Genomic DNA, 18174 nt, shown 5'->3' on the forward strand with positions numbered 1-18174 from the left:
ATAAAAAATTCTTATTTAAAATGTATCATGATCCATGTTAGTTCAAACAAAAAAAAGAGCAACATAAAATCACTCATTTACAGTATGAATTTGTTAAATGCTTTAAAACTATGACATAAGCGATTCTATACTTGTATGTGTATCCAACCACTCACAGTCACAACCTTCTCGTTTCTGAATCAAATGAAAACGTTTGCTTGCAGGAGTGGGTGAAAGGGAGCACTTTGCTTAGGCAGCTGCTACATTTGATGAACTGGAACAATTAGGACATTTATGCATGGAAATTCGAAATGGGAGCAAAAACCCAATAAAATAGTAGTATACCAAAACTGAGAAATAGTGGTGGTACAAATTAAATATATAAATTTATTTTGGGAAAAAAAAATACAATAATGATATTCAGTTATGGGAAGCAAAAGAGAGCACAGAGGCAATGACAGGTGGTGGGGGTGATGGTTGAGACTCTCTCTGGTCGTTTTAATTTTCCCTTGGCCTGGCCTTGCTTTGAAAAAGCAAAAAACGTTTCGCAAACAGACAAACAGATTCTGGTTTTCCCCAAAGCCCGAGACTCCAAATCCGAGAGAGAGAGAGACAGAGAGGAGAGAGAGAGGAAGAGGACAAAGCAAAACAAGAGTCCCAACACCAACATCAACGCCAAGACCAAAGACCACACCAAAACATATGTTTAGAGGGACTCCCACCACCCACACGAGCGGTTCTCGAAGTGCATGCACTGCACAGACTTTCTGCCTCTCTCCTCTCTCCTCTCTCCTCTCTCCTCCTAGAGACGGATAGAGGATAGAGAGAGAAAACAAAACCAAACCAAACCAAACAAAACCAAAGCAAAACAAACCCCATTTAATTTCTATAAGAGAGAGAGAGAGAGAGATCAGTCTCAAAATAAGAACCCTGAGATCAGAGAAAGTGAGTGAGAGCCCTGAGAGACTCGTGTGCCTTCTTCTCGTCTTTTGTGCTATTGCTTTCTCTTTTTCTTTTCCACAGTGAAACCCATTCTCTTCTCTGCCAAACAGACTCGGCCTCTTGTTCTGCTCATCACTTCCTTTCTTCACTCTCACAAGTCCATACAGAAAACCCAACTTGTGTTTGTTGTTCTGCCTTGTTGTAGGCATTGCACTCTAGTTCTTTAGGAAAAGACCCATTTGGGAGCTCAAAGTCTGCCTTTTTCTTTCTGGGTTTTCTTCATTTTCTTTGATTTCTATCTTGGGGTTTTTCTTTTGGGGTTTTTTTCGGTGAAAATGGGTCTTCAACGCCTCAAGAGTAGTTGCGATGCTCTGAGTGGATATCAAGATGTGAACTTTTTGGGACCTCATGTTCATCCTCATCCTGTTTCTCAACTTTCTCTGATCTCTAACCCCTTTGGTGCTTGTGCTTCTCAAATGGGGTTTGAGCCCTTCACCTCCTCATCCCAGCAACGCAATCAGAGACCTTGGAGTTTTCAGCCATTCATGGAAAATGGGGGAACAAAAACAACTGATGATGGGGTTGATCAAAGAAAGGGCATGTCTCTGAAGCTTGTTGCAGAGGAAGCTGAAGAAGATCGAGGTAGGAACCCTGCTGCTGGAAAAAGTAGTGGGCATACAAAGCTTTGTGCTAGAGGCCATTGGAGGCCAGCTGAAGATTCAAAGCTCAAAGAACTTGTGGCCCAATATGGCCCTCAAAACTGGAACTTAATAGCTGAGCAACTTGATGGCAGATCAGGTAATAATTAATCCCCAAATTTTTTGTTTTTTGGATATTGGGTATTTTGAAAGCCTATATGAGAAGCCTGATTATGATATTTTGTTAAAAGATTCAATTTTGTTTTGGTTTTGGGAATGTGGGTACTAATTAATTTTGATTGATTCGTACTTTGTAGGGAAAAGTTGCAGATTGAGGTGGTTTAACCAGCTAGATCCAAGGATCAACAGAAGGGCTTTCAGTGAGGAAGAAGAGGAGAGGCTGTTAGCTGCCCACAGGCTTTATGGCAACAAATGGGCCATGATTGCCAGGCTCTTCCCTGGAAGGACTGACAATGCTGTGAAGAACCATTGGCATGTGATCATGGCCAGGAAGTACAGAGAGCAGTCCAATGTCTACAAGAGGAGAAAGCCCTCTTCTTCTCAGGCCATCAATGCCCTTCCTATGGATCAATTTGATCATCAACCATCTACTTTTCAAAAGAATGCCTTTAGTAATAATACTGATTCAACAACCATCTCAAGCACCATTGATGATCAATCTGCCTCAACATACACTGATCTCTCTCTCACTCCCTCAAGTGGAGTCCCTGTGCCTCCCAGCTTCTTCTCCAAGTTGCATCCCTTTGGATCACAGATGGGTATGTGTCCTTAATTTTCCCCCCACTTTCAGTTTCAGCTTGCATGACCATTTTTTTAATGGGGGTGTTTTTGATTTTATTTTATTCGATTTTAATTAATTTTGTTCCTTATAAATTCTCATAGCAGGGTCATCAGGAGATGGGAATAATGATTTCTATAAAACTAGGCAAGCAGCTATGATGATGATGGGTGTAGGTGTGGACCAATCTCAATCTGGACATCAATCAGATTCAAACTCAGAAATTTCTGCAGATGAATCAGTTACCACCAATAGGACCAATATGGTCTCAATGTCTGGGGAAAATCAAAATGGGAATAATAATGAGAAAATCAGCATGCCCTTCATTGACTTCCTTGGAGTAGGCTCTACTTAAAAACCTGGTGGTTTTTTGGGTACCAAAGGTGCAGTGCAACAACAGCTTAACCATGCAGCACAATACCCATGGCTCTGTTTCTGTGATGTGCTCTAAAAAGTGGGTCTGCAAACATGGGGCAGTCTTGGATGTACTGTACAGTTAGTTCCATATAAGGCAAATAGAGAGCTACAGTAAACTAGGTAAAAAGAATAGGTTGGGGGTGAGAGAGAGAGAGAGAGAGAGATTGTGTGTGTGTGCTGAAAACGTGTGTTTGGACTTGTGCAGCAAGGCAAACAGTGAGTGGGGGTAATTTGTTTGGGTAGTAGCGTTTTGTGCACGAGGCAAAGCCCAAGTTGCTTCTGGTAGACTACTACTGAGTACTGACTCAAATGAATGAACCTGCCCATATTTCATGACTTTTTAATGCTGCATGTCAATGTCATTGGTGTTTGGTGTTGACTTGTTTGACCATGTTTCCCACGCCCTTGCAATTAATACTCTCCTTCTTCTTGTGTGCATATCATATTTGCCTACATGAAACTAGAGGTAGACTAGAGTCAAATTCAATAGTGCCAACATGAAACTAGAGCTGGATGGGTAATTGCTTGCCACATTCATTGTGGTCTTGACATTTCACAAGCAAGATAAAAATTCGAATGGGGACCACAAATCTTTGCATGGGTCTTCCTTATTGTTATATGTTGTCAAAGAGTATTACCAGAACTATCAAACATTCAAACTTGCACATCAAGTATACAAATGTTCTCGATTTATTATGTACTTATTTTTTTCAGCATCGAACTGCAAACTTTATTATGAATATGGAGTAAAAAAAGACTTATTGTTCTTAATACAAGACATGAGCCACTCGAGGATATTATCTAACCACTTATAAGGCAGTCACTAAAACCTAAAACGAGTTCGAAAGAGAGCCATCATAATACAATTTTTGGACCGAAAGTGAATTAATGGTGAAAGACCTTGATGTACCTTCCAACAAAAATTCTTCCTCTTTATGTACTTAATTACTTGGGTTTAACATAGTATATAAATATATAGAAAGTCTATAAAATATGGGTCCCGGAACATTTGGGGACTCCAGGTGGTTGCTTTCTTTGCCTACTCTCAAGGTTGATCTTGAACAGTGGACACTGCATGCTGTAAAACAATCTAACAGGGAAAGAATCTATACTTTGACTGTGAAAAAGTAAAGTCATCAAGATCTAAAGGTCAAACATGTTTGTGTGATACAATTTTTCTAAATTAAATGTGGGTCTATTTTGAACTTCATTTATTTTTCATAAGATATTAGTATGTTATATGGATATTATTTGAGAAACAATAACCCCAATATCATTAATAAAATAGAAACTTACAATTTGGTAGGGTTTATGTCAAGTCAACGAAAGAGCATGTATTGGATGATCTTATAACTTTAGTTAGAGCATAGATGAAAAATAAGGAGAATGACTTCGAGGTACGATTTGAATCGTTTCCTTAAAGTGTTATCTGCCCCACTAAAATGAGCTTTTTAACAGGCTCTTGGTAAATCATGAGGATACAAAATAGTCTGGCATCTGTGTGTTATAGCAAAATTCAAGTATTCTCTTTGAAATTTTAAGAAGGAAATTGTATGATTTGAAGAAGAGGAGGGGAGAGAGCAGTGAAACCAACTGGTTTTATTTCTGATAAAAAATATATCTCAAACTGTTGGCATATGGTGAGTTATAAGAAGAGAATGGGTGCCAAAGATTCCCATTCAATTTGAACGTGTAAGTGCGCATCCATTCAATTTGAACACAAGTGTCCAAATAATAATGTACCCATTCAATTTGAATCTTTTCAAAAGAGTACGATACTTTTAAACCATATTTATATAGTTATTACACCTGTGTGTGTGGGTGTAAATATCATTTGTGCTAATTATGATATATTTAACGATTGAGAAATCTATATCTAACAAATATATTTAACGATTTTTTCTATCGTACAAATAAATATATTTAACGATTGACAAATCTATATTCTAGTATGAAAAATTGAACCTGTAAACATATTCAAATGTTAAAAATTTGTTTATATGCCCAACGGCCCGACGAGTTATCTACTTAAAAAGACCCTCCCCGCAGTGCGCCCCTCCATACAGGTCTATATTATAAAATTTTTCTTATTTATTTAGATTTTTTTAATCTAGGAATGAGGGAAATACGTAGACCATAAGCTAGTTGATCTATTTATTCAGATTTTAAGACGCATCTCACATGCAATGACACAGAGGTAGAATATAAAGAGAGAGAGAGAGAGAGAAATTTCTCTGCAACATGGATAAGATTGATTTGGTATTTCAATCTAATAACATGATGACACCTATGCATTTATACTTTATCACATAACAATTTTTTCAATTTTCAATTAGAAACTATCACTTGGGATACCAGGTCAACTCTTATCCCTATTATAAATGAGGTTTTTTTTTCATATAGAGTTGAGAGCGAATAGTCATGACACATGTGATTTGTTTAAAATTTCTATTTTTACTTGTTACTTTTTATTTATTTTTTAATTTGCTGGCAAACAAATGAATATATAAAAGCCCAAAGGCAACAAGAGAGGAAGCCCAATACAAGAGCAAAAAGAAAGCCATCGGGCAACAGCACATCTAGGAAGTGAGGGTGACCTTAAGTGTGATTTTGATTAAGGGCCACAAAGTCGAGGCCCATGTAGCCCCATTTTTAACCAATTTTTTTTGTATTTAGTTGCTGTTTGGATGTGAGGGTGCTATTATGGGCTAAATATAAGCACTCCTGCAGCCACTGTTGGAAACGAGGCTTACTTAATTTGGACTAACGGAGGAACTAGTTTACCTTGGGCTTTGATCCATTGTTTGTCCGGGCCCCTTCTTGTCTTGTTCAACTTTTGGTTTTCTTGTCTTTAATAAATAGGACAAGCCAGTGAAGCACTCTTTAATAATACACCACAATTCCCAGCCCTTATTTTCTATAGTAACCAAGGTGTTAAATTTCGAAATTTTAACACCAAACTAAAAAAATTTATATTTAGTCTTAATTTTGACAATTTCAAAAATTTCTCGAAATTCTCGAAATTTTGGCAAAATTTTCAGCTCAGGGAGGCGGAAACCAGAGGGAGAGAAGGGAGGAAGAAGCGAGCTGCCCTCGTCGCCGGAGGCAGCAGATCGAATGACGACATCGCTGGAGGTAGCAGTCTGAAGAGAGATCAGAGGGTGATTGGGGAGGGAGGAGAGAGAAGAAATCTTGGAGAGAGAAGAGATGAGGGAGAGGAAGGAGGAAAAGAAGGAGGAAGGAGGAAGGAGGAAGAGGGAGGAGAGAGAGAGAAGATGTGCAGTAGGTCTAGTGTCTCATGTCTGCAGTGGCGTGTAGGACTAGGAAAGAGGAAATGAGAAGGAAGAGGAAGTCACGGGAAGAAAGGAAGGAAATAAAAGAAAAAGAAAAGAAAAGAAAAAAAAAAGAAAAGAAAAAAAAAGAGGAAAAAGAAAAAAAGTTTAGGGTTAATTGGGGTTTGGGGCCTTTGGGCAATTGGAAAAAAAAAGGGCTTGGGGTTTCGTTTAGTTGTTTTTAAACCCTAAACCCTAATACATTTATATATAAAAATAATTAAAAATATCCTAAGAGGCCTAAACTCTAATATCTTAGTGTATAGATTATAGAGAATAAAGAGTATTAGGGTATATAGAGTATATAGAGTTGAGTGTATGAATTATAAAGTATAAAGAATATATTAATTTCATTTATTCATTATACTAATTTTATTTAACAGTATTTGCCTCCAACGCGCATTATATTCATGTTATATCACATGAAACCTACTATATAATTTGGTATTTTCAATATTTTTTATCAATGTAGTAGATAATATGTTAAATAAACATATGGTAAAGTTTCATTCAAAATTTTCGTATTTTGATAGTAATTTCCGTTGTTTCTGTCTAATTTTTGTCGAAATTTAAATTTCTGCGAAATCCGAAATTTTACTCCTTGACAGTAACTAAATAAAAACCCTCTATCCCAGATTTCTAATGTTAAATAAATTCATGAATTTCTCTAACTGTGTGAATTCCCAGCCCTTATTTTCTCTAACTACATTTTTAATTATTGTGTTTTAACCTGAAAGCACATTTGGTTTTAGTGGTTTCATTTTTTCCGATTTAGTCCTTGTGTTTTATATTTTTTGCAATCTTAAGACATTATGCACCTAATATGAAAATTTCTCAAATCAAAACTAATAACTTGTTCAAACTAGCAAGTTTTACTGTAGAATGACTAAAAATCATGTATATAACCTTGAATTTTCTTATTTCAAACAAGAATTTAAAGAAGTCACAAATTTAAAGTTCAAATCCTAAAAATTTTGTGAGCTCAATTTCTTTAGCAAATAAATACGAAAATTAAAATTGAAATTATATAGTTTTAAAAAGCTCATAAGATGGTCTTTCAATATCCCAACAAAATTTTTCTTGAAAACAAGTGGATAATTTATCTCCAAATTGAAGATTTGAGTTTTGTTAAAATTGTCCTAAGATTGCAAACAACATAAAACACATGAACCAAATTGAGAAAATTGAAATTACGGAGGCCAAATGTGATTTCTAGCCAAAACACAGGGACCAAAAAAGTAGTTTACCCTCTGTATTTTATCATGGGAAAAACTGAAGACCCTCCTGTTCTGAGCATTGATGTGGCCCAATAAAATGGAGCCAATGTGTTGCTCTTAACATACAACCAAACATGCTTTAATTTTTTTTAACATACAACCAAATACCCTAGAAAACCCACTCCTAACCCAACCCAACCTAACAACTCTACCACCTTCCATCCTCATAAATTTTGTTCTATTTCCATTTGCTTACTCATAGTAGCTAGAATATATTTCAAGGTAATTGCAATCACATGTAATTGCAGGTTTTAGTGTTCATAATTTTCTGGTTGCAATCACATGTAATTACATCATTGTTTACATATTTTGGTGATTCTTTGTTAGCTTTTTTGAAAAAAGGCCAGGAGAGAAGAGGGAAGGGTTGGGGAGGGTCTTAAGTGGTTTGGCTCGCCGGCGCCGAGGGTGGAGGTTGCCAGTGTTGGAGACTCTACTGTGAGGATGAGAGGTGGTGGGGCTGCTGCTGGGTTGGCTGGGTGGGGGTGGGGTTGCTAGGGTGTTTATTTGTATGTTTAAGAAATATAGAAGCATGTTTGGTTATATATTTAAGAGCAACACATGGCTCGATTTTATTGGGCCACATCAGTGCTCAGGACAAGAGGGTCCTCAAAACTAAAGACCCAAGTATTTCCCTTTTATCATACAAGTAAAATTAAATCTATATTTATATTATGTTTTTGATTTTCGGCCAAATAGGCGGGAACAAAAATCTTACTTGACCTATGTCAAAATTAGATTCTTGTAGATATACCATAAAATCATTCGGAATAGAAGATATCAACAAATTCAATGTATTGACATCATCCTAATGTTATTCCTTGTTGTTTTCTACTGTATTCATTGGTGATAATCTCATTATAGAGTGGTTGTCATTCACTTGTTATTCAACAACTGCAGGCCGGAAGAACAACTCCTTTAGGAAGTATAGGTAAAACACCTTAACTTCTAAGATAACCATTTTCTTTGTTGTACACTGCCACTGATTCCACCACTGTAAATGAATCTAACAATACTGATTTCAACAATTCTTGTATACTATGGGTAGGAAGTAAAACCTATATACCTTTTCAGATTTTTATGGTTAACTAATAAGGTCACCATTAGCCATTCTAGCTAAAATCCAATTTTATTCATGTGAATTATATTCTTTCTTCTGTTGCACAACCCAAACATACAGGTGCTAGGAATTGGGTTTCCTTCATGTCCACAGCTCAAAGGGAGCCTTTGAAACTGCTTACTAGGAACCTGAAAATATACATATGTGCATCACTTATGATCGTGCATCCACATTGATATAGGTAATAATGAATTACTTGACATACTCCTAACCATATCCATAATAGTACGATGTACATGACATACTCTTCAAGGAGTTTTGAAAGTGAACTAGAACATTTACATGAATTATCATTTTTTCAATAAAATTCATAACAAAATGAATCATAAAAAAGAAATTCACAGAAGTACATATTAATCATTTTAAGAAGCTCTAAAATTCTTGTGGCGCGTTTCTTGGTGTGTTTGGTTTGTTTTCTTTAATACAATCCACAAACACACACTGATATTAGTAAAATCTAGGTTCAAAGAACCTCATTCGTTACTAATCTGTTCAATCTTTCTTTGGGTATAGGACCCAATCAATTATGCCACAATAATAAGGAATTTAAATCTATCAAGCTACGTTTAGTTCAAACAATAAAATGCAGAGTCAAAAGATTTTCAGTACAAATAACATCAAACTTTAGTTTGTATAAACCTTTAATTAGAATCCTAAAAACAACAAAAGAGGCATTCTTAAACATGCAATATGAAATATTCTTTATCAAAATTCAAGCCGAATGCAATAGGGTTAGATACATAAATTAAATAAGTTTCAGAAAAATTTAGGAATATAAGTGTTTGGAATAAAATCTAAAAGTTTGGATTCTAAAGGATCATTGCATCCAATTAGACATATAAATTGTATCACATAATTCAACTGACCAAGAATTATAAGGAACATCAACTAAATATCATTCGAAAAATATTAAGAGTAAAAGCGTACCTTTCTTTTCGGATCAAGAAATCTTTATTAAAATGCTCCAACTATTACAGTAGTAGTATTTATCAACCTTTTGTTTGTTCCTATGACTCTGAGTACATTAGCATGTTCATTAATTTTGGGTGATGCTCACTTTATGCCTTTTTTTTAGGCTTTCACCCAAATTTCTTTTCGGCTTCTTGACTTATGAGATGAACAAGATTTATGTCCATATTGCTTAAGCCTTGCCTATTCTTGACAAACATAATGACCCATCATATTCACATTCTACTTGTCCTTAATAGTGTTATAGTGAATTTTAAACAGCCCATAATGAGGAGACAAAGAGTTCAAAATAAACTGAACTAGAAAGAACTATTTCACATTCATTCCTAAAACTTTAATTTTGTTGCTAAATTAGTTATTTCAAGAACATAATCATTCATGCTTTGCGTGCCATCAAATTTCATGATTCAAGCATATATAGTCATTAATATCCATGTAAAGGACAAGTCATCAGTCTTGAAATAATTTACAACATTTGTTAAGAATTAACTAGCATTTTTCAGCTTAAGAGAGCGAAATCTTAAGAGTAAACTATTCAAAACCCCCTAATTAGAGCTTAGTTATTTCAAAATTTCCATCCTTATTAAAACTAATTCAAAACCCCCTATTAGTCACTTAAACTCTCCCAAAACCTCCTGGTCAACTAACATGCACCTATGTTTGACCCACATTTTTTTAAATATTCCTATTATAACCCTGTTATTCAAAATTAGTTTTTTTTTTTAATTTCTCTCATCCTCATCCTCATCCTCATGCTCTCTCTCTCTCTCTCTCTCTCTCTCTCTCTCTCTCTCCCTCTCATTCCCGCACCTTCTCTGTTTTCTCTCCTCCGCGCGCGGCTATAGCCGGCTCGTGTGGCGTCTTCCGGCAACAGTTGACGGCAAGACCACCACCATCAGCTTCGTCTTTCTCTCCTCTTCCTCCCTCTGTCATCACTCGCCCCGAATCAAGCCCAAACAGCCCAGATCGCCGCGACTACGATTGGTGGTGCTCGCCGGCCATCTGCCTTTTTCGGCGGAGTTGGAATGCCGGACCACCCAAGTCTTCTTCCTCTCGACGTCCTGAGCATGATGGTGTGCTCGGATTCTCCCTCCGATCAGCCACGGCGGCAGATCGAAGCCACAAAGGCCGCGGCTTCTCCGCCGGCGATCTGCCTTTTTCGGCGGAGTTTGAATGCCGGACCACCCAAGTCTTCTTCCTCTCAACGTCCTAAGCACGATGGTGTGCTCAGATTCTCCATCCGATCAGCCACGGTGGCAGATCGAAGCCACAAAGGCCGCGGCTTCTCCGCCGGCGATCTGCCTTTTCCGGCAGCCATTTTCGACGAGTCAGGTACCTATCTTCTTCACCTCGTTGTGCTCTTCAATTATATGTATTTGGATTGGTCCAATTGTTGAAGAAACAAGAAAACCCAAATCAAACCTCACGACCACTGCGGCTGCTCCGCCGCGAGTGGTGGCGATTAAAGCCTTATTTTATTCATTTTTTAGTGCGTGAAAATTCAGTTTCTTGGATAGGGAACTTTAAGCCTACATTTATTGATTAAACAGTTTCAGTTCGTGAAACATGAGTTTTAAATGAATTTTGAATGAAATTATAGTTCTGAAATATGATGAATCAAATTTGCAGGTAGAAACAGATCGAGGCAGTAGCGACTATCGTGTACTCGTCGCGCATGAGGTGATTGGACGACGTTGTATTGTTGGCTACTCCTCTCATCTCAATGGCTTGTTGTATTGTTGTTTTTTTTTTTGATAAGGTTGCTGTGTTCTTTTTAGTGAAACGGAATTCAGTAAAGGTGTAACTGTTTTAGTGAAGTGTAATTGATTTAGTAAATGTGTAATTGTTTTTTAATTAAGGTGTAATTGCATTTTAGTCAAGGTGTAATTGTTTCATCACTTAATTCAGTTTCAGTAAAGTGTAACTGAATTTCTGAAATTCAGTTTCAGTGTAATTGAATTCTTGAAATTCAGTTTCAGTGTAATGAAATTCAATTTCAGTGTTTGATTTTAGTTTTAGCGAAATATTGAGTTTTAGCAAAAACTTCAATTCCAGAAAAAAAAAAAAACAGTTTCACCAAAATTCAGTTACAGTGATGTCAGCGTGCGTTAGCACGTGTTAGCATGCGTCAGCGCGCGTCAGAAGGGTAATTTAGGATTATAAGTTATAGGAGGTTTTGAAAGAGTTTCTAGATGGGTGACGGTTTAGGCAAATTTTTTTGGTGATTAGGGAGTTTAAAATTAGGCACTAAAATCTTAATTTAAATTATTTTATTCGAGTCATTCACATAAACTTAAATGCTTAATCTATTCGATCTCTCCTATACTTTATGAAAAGTTTTTTCATCATACTGCTTTAGTAAGTTTCTCAATTTTGAAGTGTCAAATCAAGACCCAGAACCAATTGGTCAAAAAAAAAAAAATCAAGACCCAGAACACTTTGGTAAAACTGGACTTGTTCACACAATTTTGAGAATTAAGTCAAGCATTATAATAAATAAAACATATGACTGAAACAAAATAGAAACCATCATTGCAATATAATCATAAATGCTCAGCACATCAATGTTTGAGTTAACAACACGTAGAAACATAAATTTGAAATATATATACATAATCCGAATATGCAACACAATATTTTCAGGGGAATGAAACTGTTGAAATTTAGACATGCTTAATATGATGACATATTAGTCAATAAAGGAAAATACGGCATCTTTGGATGTCCAATATTTTCATAAGTCAAAAAACACGCCATCATTTAAAATATATCAACAGATTCAAGATTCAATATCATATTTTGGACCTGTAGGCAACCAACTCGTATATGATAAGAATACAAACATAACAATCCAATAATTATAACTACAAATTGGGGCACTGTGGTGAATACCTAATCTATTTTAATATAAATATTAGATCTAAATATTAATCTAATACTCATAATCATGGACTGGAGCACTGTGGTGAACACCAAACCATACATATATGAGTATTAGTATTAATAATAAAGGTAAATGAGTCTTTAATTTGATTAAAGAAATAAAATTATCAAATCATAAGTAATTGATAAATTATCAATTAATTTGACATTTACGAAACTTTATAGTTTGGCCACTTTGGTAACTAACAAACAATCTATAATATGAATCTCAAATTAAATAAACAGCACAATCATCCCTACAGTTAATCACATAAATTAGAATATATATATATATATATTTATATATATTCATAAAAGAAATAAGGCATGATTATATATCAATAAGGCATATACGACATGATTAATGATTATATATCAATGAGAGTAAGGCCCCGTTTGGGATTGCTATGGAGGAACCAAAAGCTGTTGTGGATGACAATTCTCAATCACCCACAACAGTTTTGGTGTTTGGTAAAAAAATGAAAAAGTGCTTTGCCCCACAATTCTCAACTCCCCAAAGGAAAAATAGAAAGCAGGTTTGTAGGTGCTTTTGAAAGCTGCAGTGAATCACAACAACAATAAAAATTTTATTTTTACCCATAATACCCTCATTGATTTTTAAAAAGAGTCCATTAATTATAAAGTACTAACAAAGCAAAATATTAACCAAAACTACTCAATCTATTTTTATTAACTTGCGGACACTATCTACCAGCCCAAAATATAACATGCGGACACCTTCCCAAAGAAACGCATCACAACCAAACCAACTACACAAACAGCCCAAAACTGATCTTCTTATTTTCTTTGCCAAATTGATCTCTTTCTTCAACTTTACCAAATCGACAATTGTTCATCTTCACTCACAAGCATTGTTCTGCAACTGCAAGCCTGCAACTCCAAATAAAATGCAGTTTCAGTTCACTCTGCAGTTTCAGAAACTGCAGTTTTCACTTGCAGTTAGTAACTGCAACTGTAAGCTTGCATCTCCAATAAACTGCAGTTTCACTTACAGTTAGTAACTGCAACTGCAAGCTTGCAACTCAAATAAACTGCAGTTTCAGTTCATTTGCAGTGCAATTTCAGAAACTGCAAGTGAAAACTGCAACTGCAAGCTTGCAGCTCCAATAAACTGCAGTTTCACTTACAGTTAGGAACTGCAACTGCAAGCTTGCAACTCAAATAAACTGCAGTTTCAGTTCATTTGCAGTGCAGTTTCACTTGCAGTTAGGAACTGCAACTGCAAGCCTGCAGCTCCAATAAACTGCAGTTTCAGTTCACTTGCAGTTTCAGAAACTGCAGTTTCACTTACAGTTAGTAACTGCAACTGCAAGCTTGCAACTCAAATAAACTGCAGTTTCAGTTCATCTGCAATGCAGTTTCAGAAACTGCAGTTTCACTTGGAGTTAAGAACTGCAACTGCAAGTCTGCAACTCCAATAAACTGCAATTTCAGTTCACTTGCAATGTTCCAGAAATTGCAGTTTCAGAAACTGAGCTTTAAAAAAAAAAAAAAAAAATCAAGAACCTTCTACTGATAAGCTCTTGGAGGTGGAGAGCCAAGGCAACCAGGTTCGGGCTCTCAAAGCTACTCGTGCGACCAAGCTAGAAATTGAAACGCGCTGAAGCTCCAGAAGGAGAAGATCGAATGAACCTCACCATCTACTGGATCTGCTTGGAGCTAGACATCAGAGGTTGGGGAAGGGAGAGGGAAGAGAGAGGAAGGGGATGGGACCCACACCGCCGGCTACTCTTGCCGGACGGCGAGAGTCTGATCTTCAGAGACATCGCGGGAAGAGAGAGAGCAGAGGAAAAAGAAGAGAGAGACTCGAGGAGAAAGAGAGAAGAAAAAGAAATACCAAAAATAAGAAATAAATGGTAATTGCAGCCCACTAAGGTGGAGTCAACGGAATAAGGTGGAGTCAAACTTACCTGATTGTTAATAAAACTAACTTGATTGTTATATATTAATAATTATGGTATTAGAAGTTAAAAGCTATAGCAAAGATGTAGTATAGAGTAATTATTTCTTTTAAAAATCACATCTTAAATTAAAAAATAGGTTAATTGTTAATTATTAATAATATTGTACGATTAAAATTATAGAAAATTAGGATTAAATACCAAATCTCAATAATTTTTTGGTATAGCATGAAGACCATATAATTTTTCAATTGAACTACCAAATTTAAATGTAGTTTTTTAGATTAGGTCACAAATATGTTGGTCCCTTTGATTTGAGCCTTTTTCATTTGACATTTTTATCCTTTGGCTTACATATGATGAGTGTTAGTTAAAATTTATAAGGTTTTGACAAAATTGCCCTTGAGACTTTTATATTATCTTGAAAATTTGCTAATGCATGTAGTCTCAACTTCACATTTAGTTGTGACTGTACGACACTCACAAATTCAAATTTAGTTGTGACTGAACGACAGTCACATCTAAGTTGTGAGACAGTCACGGTTAAGTTGTGACTTAATTGAATTTTTTTTAGAGAAATTATACTACAATATAGTATAAATAGAGGTCAAAATAATACTTTTACTCAAAATAATATATAATATAGTGTGGTGTGAGTTGTCTCTTTCAATTTACCAAGACAGTCACAGTTAAGTTGTGACTGGATTGATTTTCTTTTTTAAAAACAATATAGTATAAATTAATGTAATATTTGTGATGTAATATTACTTTTTATTTTTTTATTGTAGTGGCATGTGATGTAATATATGTAAATTCTAATACTTTTTACTTTATTAATTTGTTTGACTTTTCAACTAGTATCTAATCTAAAATGCTATTTAATTTTGGTACCCAAACTAAAAAGTTATTGAAATTTAGTAGTTAAAATCAATAGACCTTTAAAATTATAATATACCCAAAAAAATAATAGGCATACTTATTTAATAATGTTGTTCTTTGAAAAATTAATGCTAATACAAATTTGTAGCCAAAAATTTCAAAAATATGTAAAAAAACATTTTATTTTTACCAAACAAATAAGTGAAAGACACTTTCAGCATCATGTCCATTTTAGTCCTTATAAATAGCCACAGCAGTTTTACATTACAATTTACCAAACACCTTCATACTGCTTTTTGTACTTACAACACTTTTGAAAATATAATTTACCAAATACTCAACTGCTTTACTTCACAATTGACTTTACTTCACAACTGTTTTTTCTCACAGCTGTTTTTTCTCACAGCAATCCCAAACTAAGCCTAAACCGTAGTCATCTATCATTCGTTCCATATATATAAATATATAAAGCTAGCATAGAATGAAACATATATAACGTACAGTTGTAGACTAGTAGTCATCTTTTATATATATATATATATATATAGGCTCCTTTTATTGTGGGATTCTATAAATAATTTTATTTGTGGGATCCCTCATAGGGCTTACTTCATATAGTATTTCAACGATCTGAACCGTCTATTCTTTATGTCTTTATTCAAAGATCATCCTTGCAAAAAATTAGCCAAATCGAAAATCATTTACCTATCTAACTTTGATCAAACAAATAGACGAACCAAATATTTTTGACAAAACTATCTATTTGTTTGATCAAAGTTATATAGGCAAATAATTTCCTATTTGACTAATTTTTTGCAAAGATGATCTATGAATAGAGGCCTAAAAAATAGACGGTTCGGATTGTTGAAAAATTACATGGAGTAGGCTTATTCGCCCCATCCCACAAATAAGCTTAAATGTGAGATCCCACATTTGAAGGGACCTATATATATATATATATCTATATCATCATCATCATCATCAGGAGTAGTCGCGCATAAATAGATAGGCCATTAGAGATAATGAAAATATATAGGCAAACATTAGCTTTCGATCAATGTGCGGATTTTGAGATTACATTGTGCGGTGGGTCCAACAATGTGGTTAGCTTTGTATTAACTTACTAACTAATTAGTTTTAGAGCATTTATATATATATATATATCAAGTAGTCGACTTATATATTAGTCGGCAATAAACACATACTCTACTGTACATACTTAATAATACATATTAAATTAATAAACGCATATCACCGAATTCATATATTAACAATCATATCCAGTCGGCATATACCCAAAGTTTATTATCATCATGAATCAAAACTGCTTTTATTTTTATATGGTTGACAAACATATATAACTAAACATCTACTTTCTAAGGCTGAACTTTAGAGCCGCACACGATATACCGACATATTATTCAATTAAAATAAAACAAATGCTTATATTAATTATGGAAAATCATGAGATCAAAATGTTTTAGCTATATATATATTATAATTAATGGGAGATTAGTTGTTGGCCATGACTTATGAGAACTGGAAGTTGGAGGATGGCTTTGAGGTTGTTAGTTTTCAATCACATTAGGCCAAACATGGGGTCAAGCATAAGTCGAGTTCCTAAGCCCGTCGAACCAGACACTTTCAGCCAAGAAAGCTAAAGTTGTGGGTGTTTTCGGCAGAGATCGAAGCTTAACAGCCGAGAAGCTTAACGATAGAGATAACGGCCGAGACAATGGGGGGCATGCCGAGACGGTTCACGGCCGATAATTATTTTTGCTAAGGCGGAGAATATAGTAGTTTCAGCTGAGCATCAGCAATGACCTAAGCAGATGAACGAGGATTAAACACTTGTTTAATTCCTTAACCCTTCGGCTAAATGAGCCGAAGCTCAAAGAATTGGGGAGTAATGTTTATATCCTCTCAAAATGGGTCATGGCGCACTTGAATAGTTATTGGGCTCAAATTGGTGTCCTTACTACCCAAGCTCATTTTCAGCTCATTCTTAGCATATGGACAACTGTTTACCACTCAAAGTATAAGCAATCTTAGCCAAACATGTGGCTGTATTCTATTGAAAGACTTGGGGGCAAAGTAATTGGACCATTATAAAAGGAAGCTCACAAAGCAATTTCAAGGATCCCTCTTCAACACACACAACCCCAAAAACTCACAACAATGTGAATCTCTCTCACAAAGCTTTTTGCTCCCAATTCAACCCAGTTGCTTTTATTTCTCAAATATCTTTTTAATTTCATTTGCGTGCATAGCCTTTCAAAGCCCTTTTAATTGTATTTCCTTATGCTTATGCAATTTTCATGTATTTTGGGTTTTTCAAGAACACAGTCTTGTTCTTTGAATTTATTTTAGTGTTATTTTACATTAAGCTTTATTTTAAATTCATGTTGCTCTTTTATTTACATTTTGGTTGTTCAAAGTCCTAGTCGATCTAGGCAAGACAAGAATTAGATAGGCTTTTCTTGTTCCTTTCCTATCGCACAATATCATTTTCTTTTAGCAGTTAGATTTATATTTGGCGCAATGCATTTATTTTATTAAAGTTTTCATTCACTCTTTTTTCTATTCGGCTTCTTAAAGCAGAAGCGGAATAGTGGCATCCCCGCGTAAGGTTAGAAACCTGCCTCACACACGGCGAAGTGTGTTTTGACTAGACATTCGGCCCTCCACGTGGCTGAGCATTTTTGTGTCGAAACACTTCATTTTTCTGCCTTCTCTTTCTTCAGTCTCTCTTCTTTTGTTTTTAATGTAGTAACATGGTTGAAATCATTCTTTTTCAAGATTATCCTTTAAAGATCATTTCTTTCAAAAATAAATTAAATCGAAATCGTTTAGTTATTTAACTATTATTACATAAATAGACAATTTTGGTATGAGTTAAATACACCGTTTATTTATTTAATAATTATTAAATAACTAAACTATTTTTGAATTTTTTTTTTGTCTGAACAATGTTTGAGGCT

General features: G+C 35.1%; 1 protein-coding gene across 2 annotated transcripts; it reads left to right on the plus strand.

Annotated features, from left to right (window-relative positions):
• The first annotated feature begins 867 nt into the window (after positions 1-867).
• LOC147282842 (uncharacterized) lies at positions 868-2889 on the plus strand. Of its 2 annotated transcripts, none has more exons than XM_086246855.1 (3): positions 868-1719; positions 1877-2338; positions 2463-2889. In XM_086246855.1, exons 1-3 carry the CDS (start codon positions 1257-1259, stop codon positions 2711-2713), a joined length of 1176 nt encoding a protein of 391 aa, XP_086102981.1. In that variant the 5' UTR covers positions 868-1256; the 3' UTR covers positions 2714-2889. The 2 variants fall into 2 exon arrangements, with proteins under 2 accessions (XP_086102981.1, XP_086102982.1); XM_086246856.1 differs by having other exon boundaries at positions 2466-2889.
• Positions 2890-18174: the final 15285 nt, after the last annotated feature.

This window comes from Dryas octopetala, chromosome 6, assembly GCF_963921425.1.
Source record: "Dryas octopetala chromosome 6, drDryOcto1.1, whole genome shotgun sequence".
NCBI classification, from domain to species: domain Eukaryota; kingdom Viridiplantae; phylum Streptophyta; class Magnoliopsida; order Rosales; family Rosaceae; genus Dryas; species Dryas octopetala.